Raw genomic sequence first — 9,417 nt, 5'->3', positions numbered from 1 at the left:
ATTAGAAAGACGTCACTGATGTATGTGGATGGAAAGGATCAGAGTAAGTGAGGTCAGTGATGTATCCACGAATGGAAGTCCGTCTTGTTCAAGTACCTACTTTACTCAGGAAAGACAGGATGTTATCCTCACTTGGTCCTTGATGTAACTCCATTTCCTGATCATTTGGGACTGGGCAACATGTGCCAACCTCACGAGCAATGCACACATTCAATGTGTCAGTATAATCACATTTCAATCAATGAGTGAAATGTTGTTGTTTATAAGATCAGCTCCGACCCTACAATACAGAAGAATTCCTCAAATACATATTTTCAATCGTTGAATAAACTGTCTCAATGCAGCATCAGTTGAAATATTTTGTGATCACCAGACGGGGCTCACGGTGTTTGAATGAAAGGTGTCATTGCTGGAAGATTCCAGATTCTGTTCTTTTTCTCTAATTCTGATCTTCTGAGTCGGACCACACCTTCAAAAATGAGATTGAACTCGTTCTTGTAATTAGTTTGTTCATTGACGGAAATTTGAAAAAAAAACAACAATAAAGAACAAAGCAGCAACCTTGATCTCCCCAAGGATCTTCCACACAGTATAAAGCAGCGACTCTGGGACTGCATCAGCTCAAGAGACCCAAACCAGGAGTTTGTCAGCTGCCTGAAGGGACGGATAAACTCGCACAGAAAAATGCATCGGCCAATTCAACACGTGGAGAAGGTGTTCTACACCGTCCTTGCTCTAATTGGCATTCCTGGTATGGAGTTATTAAAATTGCAGTTGATTCAATCTGGTTCTGATCCACTCTCTGCTTTTAGTCTTTCAATGATTACACCTCCAGCTGACTGACTGGTCAGCTTTATCCAGACCCAGGAATAGTGATAACAGTACGCTGAGCAGCATTCTCAGTTCAATTCTCCCTTACAGAGATTCCAAACTTCACTGCTGTTGTAGCATGTTCTGATCTCAGTTTTGTGTCATTTGTTCTTGTTTCATGCATTTTGAAGTCATGTGGAGAGATCACGCACCTTAGTTCTGATGAAGGGTCACTGGACGCGAAACATTAACTCTGCTTTCTCTCCACAGATGATACTAAACGTGCTGAGCTTTTGCTCTTCTTTTTCTACAATTGAGGAATGTTTTCTCTTTGATTTTGAATGTGAAGGTGTAATGGAAGGAAAATTTTCAAGATGTTTGGAGGAAAGGATTGGTTTGGAAAGCATTAACAACTTCCACTGGTTCAAGATTCCAGGCAATGGAGCAGAGTCTAAGAATGACGGCTAGATCATTCAGGAGAGATGTTTGGAAGAATTTCTGTCTACAATGTGTCGGAGAGATTTGAAAATGTCGACAAATCGTAGCGGATACTAGATCAGTAGTTAAGTTAAAATCCAAGATAAATTCCTTCAAGTGAATGAGTTGAGGGATTTAGGCCTCTTCCATTTTGTGATGCTTCAGCTACTGGCAAGCAGTTTGGTAAATCCTCTGCTCCTCCCCGTGTCTAGTTGGGGTTTCAAGTGTTGACAGAGTTTCTCTCCTTGTCCCTGTACATTGAGACTTTTCACATGTAGAGTTGTGTAGATTTACAGTCGACACATCACAGCACTCAGAACACTCAGGGCCTACATGCCCAGTTATCCAGTACTTGTGTAAAACACGTCGAGTCCTTTTGGTTTAAATCTGAAGCAGTTCCTGATGACACGTTTGTGGTTCTTCTGTGGTTCCTATCACAAATTGGTCCAATGCAAATCGCACAGTGTGACCTCATCCAAGGAGAATGGGAGATAGCTATGTATTGACAGTTCACCGCCAATGCTGTGATGAGGTTGTTCCAAAGTTTCTCTTGAGCTTCGGTACTTGCCTGTGTTGGAGCTGAAAAGTGTAAGAATCGGTTGCACTCATTCAAATATTTTCCTTGTAGCCAAAACAAAACCATAGTCTTCCTTATGTTCTCGTAAAAGGGTGCATGAGTTTAGCCCGCGTTCAATCTCCATGTACGTCTGGAGTGTTTGGGCTGGAGGATGATCAGAAGAGGGAATAAACAAATTCAAATTCAAACCCACTCAAATACGACCAATTCCACTCAGACATCGAGTCTGTTTTTGGTAGTAACATTGAATCGTTGCTGTCTGGAGAGGCAGGAGTAATTTATGATCAGTAATTCACTGTTTCTTTTCCCATTTGTCATCTACAGTTAATTTGCTGGCGATTGTTATCCTTTCCCGGGGAAAGTGCGGTATTTCTTCTTGCACAACACGCTACCTGGTGATTATGGCAGCTGCTGATCTGATGGTGATTGTCACTGATGTTCTACTGAGGAGATTTCGTTATTATTATTACCCATGGTGTTTCTTGGACATCACTCCTGTGTGTAGTGTTGACTGGGTCCTGTATTGTGCAGCCAGGGACTGCTCTGTCTGGTTCACTGTCACTTTCTCCTTTGATCGATTTGTGACAATTTGTTGTCAGAAGTTGAAAACAAAATATTGCACTGAGAAAACTGCAACTGCGGTTCTTGCTACAACCTGCATCCTGCTCTGTTTGAAAAACATTCCCTTCTATTTTCAATATCAGCCTGTTCGCATCATCAATAATATTCCATTCCTTTGCGACATAAAGTCAGACTTCTACACTGAGACTTGGTGGGCGGTTTTAAATTGGTTTGATACAGTTTTAACTCCTTTACTGCCATTCGCCTTAATCCTGTTGTTGAATACTTTGACAGTTAGACATATTCTAGTGACCAGTCGAGTCCGGAAGAGGCTGAAGGGTGACAACAAAAGAGTCAATCGTAGAGACCCAGAGATGGAGGGCAGAAGGAAGTCTGTGATTTTGCTGTTCGCCATATCTGGAAGCTTCATCCTCCTGTGGTTTATCTACGTTGTCGATATTTTATATTATATCATTCAAGAAACGAATCCTGATGTCTACCCACCTTTTCTATTTCACTTCAGAAGAGTTGGTTTTATGCTGCAGAGATTAAGTTGTTGCACAAACACGTTTATTTATGCAGCAACATTGCCCAGGTTCAGAGAGAAGTTCTGTAACATAGGAAAATATCTGGTTACTCGAATTGCCTGTGTTATGAAGAAATAAAGCTCCTCAATGAAGTCTATAGGTGAGTCATATTGTTTACAGACCTTGGAATGATTTCTAAATTTAAGTCGTGTGAAGTGTGCATCACTGGCTGAGTCAGCGTTTGTCTTCCATTCCTCAATCCCCTCTTGAGAAAGTGGTGTAAGCCACATTCTTAAACTGCATACAGAATGCATCGTAGCCGAACCTGCAACCTTCTGAGGGAGTGAGTTCCAGTGAAGGAGGTGTGATATAGTTCCAAGTCAAGATGGTGATTGACTTGATGGGAATTTTCAGGGCATTGTGTTCCCATGTAACTGGTGTCCTGTCCTCCTGGATGGAAGTGGTGATGGGTTTGAAAGGTTCTGTTTAAGAAACTTTTGTGAATTTTTGCAGTGTATCCTGTGGATAAAACATCCAACTGTTCCTGAGGGTCAGTGGTACTGACACTGGATATTTGCAAATGAGGTGTCTATCCAGGCAGATGTTTTATGCTGCGTGGTTTCAAAGCGCTTGTATCTTATTGAATTTCTGTCTATCTATGTAAGTAGGAAGTATTGCATCGGACTGGTGACACAATGTCCTCTACCCAGTGCAGGGAATGAATTGAGCAGGGAACCTGCCGGTTCCTCATTGAAGCACAATCCAAAGGAATTGTCCCGGGAAATGTGGGTCAGCCCAGCAGGTCAGGCAGCATCAGAGGAAGAGGAAAGTTAATGTATCACATTGGGAGCTGTTCATCAGAAGTGTCTGGGAAAATGGAACATTCCACTGGGAAATGTCTATCAACTTGGATCCCTCTATCAGTGTCTGGTTACATGTATTCCTTGTTTTATGAATGAATAAAACTTCTGAAAAAGAACAGCTGGGCTCCAGACTTTTCATCATCCAGGTTCACAATTCCATTTGAATGATACTCCAAGACAGTGCGAGGTGACATTTTTGCCATGGGTTTTAGGGGCATTATAGCTCCATCGTGTTGAAAGTGATTCATTGCCACCCTCTGCGAGCCTGCATTGACCACTGTACAGATGGTACTGAAGGGTGAAAACCCCTAAGGATTCAGTCAGAGAGGGAGGCAGGTAAAAATGGAGGGCAGCTGCTCACATCACCATCCAAACTGACAGCGCTATATATATATATATATATATATATATATATATATATATATGCATGCACTCATGCGTGCGTGCGCGCGTGCACACACACACACACACACACACACACACACACACACACACACACACACACACACACACACACACACGCACACACGTGCGGCTGGCATGGAGTGGATTATAATTATGCTGAGGTTTCTCAGTGTGGAATACGCTGTTACAAAGAAATGTTTGTGTTCCCTTGCAAACTGGAAATATTTTGTCTTTGGTATTATTCACATGGAATAGAATGTTTCCACTGCAAATATATATGAATGGATCATTTCAGAAGAAGACTGTGTGAATTTGATTCCACTTTCTACTTGTGAGAAAGGATTCAATGGTGGGCAGAGTGAGAACAGAGTGGGCATGTTCTTCTGCTCCTTCGCATATCTCAGGGACAACATGGGAAGGGTTCGGGCAAAATTAGTTTGTGTTTCTGAAGAAATTGTTTGAAGCACGAAAGAAGCATTGAAGGTGACAGATTCACAGACTTTGATATTTCTCTGTGAGGAATTGCTGCTTGTGCAGTTATGTGTGTGTGTGTGTGTGTGTGTGTGTGTGTGTGTGTGTGTGTGTGTGTGTGTGTGTGTGTGTGTGTGTGTGTGTGTGTGTGTGTGTATGGTGGGGGGGTGGTCCAGCAGATAGTGGCATTGCTTCACTTTAAGTGCAAGATGACAGAAAGAGCGAGAGAGAGAGAGAGAGAGAGAGAGAGCGAGTGAGAGGGAGAGCGAGCTAGAGAGAGAACGAGAGAGAGAGAGAGAGAGAGAGCGAGAGAGAGAGAGAGAGAGAGAGAGAGAGGATTCACCCCAAAACAGCAATGATCCCATTGCACAAAGATACACACAGACTTTGAAATACAAAATACATGAACGCCCAATTGACACAAACACATAGAGATGCACAGAAATACAGTACAGCCATCAGCACATACTGAAATAAAAGAACACAAATATACATTAATACACAGGCATATAACATCAAACCCACATACATTATCACACGGAGATGCATAGACAGATGCATGCACACAAATGCAGGGAAAGAAACAAGCATAGATCGACACAGGAACACACATCTATGGTGAACAAAATACACGTCCATTTGGAAGCCACATAGTTCAACACCAAAACATATACAGGTGTGCAGAAGCACATAAGCACACAGAGACAGAAACAAATAGATATTCTCAGAGACACACACAGACAACATTCTCACACAAACACACAGATGCATGCAGGTACTCACAAACACATGTAAACATACAAAAACACCAAGAAGCAAACAGACACACACATATCGACGGACAGAGACACACAGGCTTAGCAATCCGTCACATGTATACATGCGTACAGGTACGGGTATTTCCAAGGGGAGTCAAAGTGAAGGCTTCAATAGAATTCCTTATTCTGAAAACTAAATGAGGATTGAGCAGGTTTTTAGGAATATGTGAATTTGCTGGAAATTTGTACATAATTTCAGCTGGCGACCTGGGCCATTGATACGTTTATTGAAGAAACAAACAAAAATGTTGGAAATGGTAGCTGGGTGACTGTCAGGAAGGGACAAGGAGGTCGGCAGACAGAGCAGGGAACCCCTGTGGCCATTCATCTCGATAACACGTGTACTGGTTTCGATACCATTGGTGGAGACAACCTGCCAGGCGATGGCCATAGCAGACAGGTCTCTGGCACTGAGCCTGGCCATGCGGTACAGAAGGGAAGCAGGGAGAATAGGAGAGCATTTGTAGAGTGGGATTTAATAGTAAGTGCTACAGACAGGTGGTTCTGTGAACATGAACGAGATGAACGGTTTGTAAGTTTGCCTCTGGGGTGCCAAGTTCTGTGATGTCTCAGATCGTTTGTTCAAGATCCTTGAGGGAGAGAGTAATGTGGAAAACGAGTACAGGGAGTCATGTTGGAAGCTGAAGTCCCGGACAAACAGTGTATTTATCTTTGGATAACTACTAGCGCCACGTTATAATGACGTAAAAATTAGTGAGAGAGTGCAGTCATGGGTTACTCCTGAACTGGAAGGGCACAAATAGCCTGGGAGGGAGGTTTGCTCAAGCTGTATGGGATAGTTTAAACTAGATTGGCAGGGGGTGGGGAACTGGATTTATAATTCAGAGGATGAGGTATTCAGCCTTCCAATGGACACAGCAGGGAGAGATGTTGATTATGTAGAAATGTAGTTGATGGAGCATAATTGTGGACATGGAGATGGTTTGAGGTGTGTATTCTTCAATGCTAGAAATATTAGAAATGAGGCAATGAGCTTAGAGCATGGATCAGTACTTGGAACTTCAATGTTGTGCCCATTACAGAAACTTGGGTAACTCAGGGACAGGAATGTTTGTTGGAATTTCTGCGATTGAGATGCTTTAAAAGAAATAAGTAGAGCGGAGAAAGAGGTGAGAAAATGGCATTGATCATCAGGGCTAGTATAGGAGCTACTGAAAGGCAGTTCGAGAATGATATGTCCACAGAGTCAGTTTGGATTGAGGTCTGGAACAAGAAAGAAGTACTCACTTCGTTCGGTTTTGTTTTTTTGCTCTCCCCCATGAGTTTCAGAGACGTGGAGGAGAAGATTTGGAGGCAGATACTGGAACAGTTTGCAAGTCACAGGGTTGGAGTCAGGGGTAACTTCAACTGACCAAATATTGGTTCCAAATTTTTAGTTGTAGCACTTTAGGTCGAGTGGATTTTGTCTCGCGCGTTCAGGAAAGATTCAGGACACCGTATGTAAACAGAACAGCACGAGGAGAGGCCACTTTGGATTTGGTGCTTGGCAATGCACTGTGCCAAGTGTTAGACTTATTGGTAGGAGAGTATTTTGGAAGTAGCGATCATAACTCTGTTACTTTTACAATAGTCATGGAAAAGGATAGGTCCATGCAGCAGGGTAAGTTTTATAATTGGGGGAAGCGTAATTACAATTCTGTTACGCAAGACTGGGTAACATAAAATGGGAACAGACACTGTCAGGGAAGAGCACTATTGAAATGTGGAGATTGTTTAACGAATGCATACTGCGTGTGCTCGATATGTTTGTCCGTAGCAGGCAGGGAAGATGCAGTCAAGTGAGGGAGCCTTGGTTCTCAAGCGAGGTCAAATTACTGGTTAAGAGGAAGAAGGATGCTTTTGTAAGGCTGAGGAAAAGAGGAAAGTAAAAGGCTATAGAGGGATACAAGTTAGCCAGGAATGAGCTGAAGAAAGGGTTTAGGAGAACTGTAAGGGGGCATGAGGAAAGCTTGGTAGATAGAATCAAGGAAAACTCCAAGGCTTTTTACATGTATGTGAGGAAGAAGAGAATGATCAGAGAAAGGGTAGGTCCGATCAAGGGCTGAAAAGGGAATTTGTGCCTGGAATGTATAGAGACGGCAGAGGTTCTAAATGAATGCTTTTCTTCAGTATTCTCAACTGGGAGGGGCCTAGTTGTAGGGGAGGAGAGTTTGAAACAGGCTGGTAGGCAAGGGGAGGTCGATGTTAGTAAGGAAGGTGTACTAGGAATTTTAAGGAAGTTGAATAAAGATACGTTTCCACAGACCTGATGGGATTTATCCAAGTATCCTTTGGGAAGTGAGTGAACAGATTGGAGGGCCTTTGACGATAATCTTTTCGTCCCCATTGTCCACGGGTAGCGTGCCAGAACATTGGAGAGAGGGACAAATCATTCCCTTGTTGAAAAAAGGGAACAGGGAGAACTACCGAAATTATAGGTCAATTAGTCTTCCCTCAGTGGTGGGAAAATTAATGGAAACAGCTGTGAGGGATAGGATTTATGTTGACTTGGAAAGGTGTCGTTTGATTCCTGATTGTCAGTCGGCATTTGTGAGGGGTGGGTCATGCCTCACAAACCTGACTGAATTCTTTGAAGAAGTGACCAAGCACGTGGATGAAGGTAGAGCAGTGGATGTGGTACACATGGATTTAATTCAGGCATTTGATAAGTTTCCGCATTGTAGACTCATGCAGAAGGAATGGGATGGGGGAAATGTGGCAGATTGGACTCATAATTGGCTGGCCCTTAGAAGACAAAGTGTGGGAGTGGGGGGATAATATTCAACATGGTGCTCAGTTACTCATGGTGTGCCACAAGGATCTGTTCTGGGCCCTCTGCTTTCTGTGATTTGTGTAAATGATTAGGATTGAGGAGTGGAACTATGGATTAGTAAGTTTGCGGATGATACGAAGGTGGGCCCGTCATGGACAGTGAGGAGTGATATTCTGGGTTACAAAGGGACATTGATCGGATGTAGAGCTTGGCTGAGAAGTGGCAGATTGTGAGGTGATACACTTTAGAAGGACAAACTTGAAAGCCAAATAGAGGGCTAATGGAAAGATTGTTGGCAGTGTGGAGGAGCAGAGGGATCTTGGGGTTCATGTCCACTAGACATCCAGGTGGATAGAGTTGTTAAGAATGCATATGGTGTGTTAGAGGGACATCAATAGAGGGATTCTGTTCAGGAGCCATGAAGCTATACTCCAGATATACGAAAACCTGGTTCAGCCACGTCTGCAGTATTGCGTCCAATTATGGTCGCCTCATTACTTGAAAGATATGGCGGCTTTGGAAAGCTGCAGAGGAGATTTACCATGAATGGAGTGAAGGCCTTGGGAGGAAATTTTGAGAGAGCTAGAGCTTTTCCTTTTAGAATGATGATGAGTGAGAGGTGACTTGAGGGAATTGTGTAAAAAATGATCAGAGGTGTAGATAGAATGGACAGCCAGAGACTTCTCCTTTGGGTGGAGTTAGCTGTTAGGAGAAGACGTAGTTTTAAGGTGAGTGGGGATAGAAGTAGGGGAGACGACAGGGGTAGGTTCTTTACTCAGAGAGTGGTCGGGGTATGGAATTCATTGCCGGAGAGAGTAGCGGAGTCGGCCTCATTAGGGGCTGTTAAGCAGCTATTAGGTAGGCATACAGATGGTAGTATAAGGTAGAGGGTGGAGGTGAGATAGACCTTACAATTAGAGTAAACGTTTGGCACACCATCATGGGCCAAAGGGCCAGTGTTGTGCTGTACTGTTCTATGTTCGATGTTCTATGCTCTATGTTCTATGAAATGTTGAGGGAGCTGGGGCATTGTTCAATTTAGTGAGGAAGAATGAGAGGTGACTCGATAGAGGTTTTTAAGATGATGAGAGTCACAGATGGAGTGGATTGCCAGAGGCGTTTTTCCCAAGGTGGA

General features: G+C 43.2%; 1 protein-coding gene across 1 annotated transcript; it reads left to right on the top strand.

Moving 5' to 3' along the window:
• Window positions 1–643: 643 nt before the first annotated feature.
• Window positions 644–3,788, top strand: LOC125449489 (probable G-protein coupled receptor 139). Its single transcript, XM_048525293.2, has 3 exons — window positions 644–751; window positions 2,189–3,112; window positions 3,663–3,788. The coding sequence occupies exons 1-2, from the start codon at window positions 685–687 to the stop codon at window positions 3,088–3,090; spliced, it is 969 nt and encodes a 322-aa protein (XP_048381250.1). The 5' UTR covers window positions 644–684; the 3' UTR covers window positions 3,091–3,112; window positions 3,663–3,788.
• Window positions 3,789–9,417: the final 5,629 nt, after the last annotated feature.

This window comes from Stegostoma tigrinum, chromosome 46 (assembly GCF_030684315.1).
Source record: "Stegostoma tigrinum isolate sSteTig4 chromosome 46, sSteTig4.hap1, whole genome shotgun sequence".
Lineage (NCBI taxonomy): Eukaryota > Metazoa > Chordata > Chondrichthyes > Orectolobiformes > Stegostomatidae > Stegostoma > Stegostoma tigrinum.
This window is presented reverse-complemented; position numbering and strand designations above follow the sequence as displayed.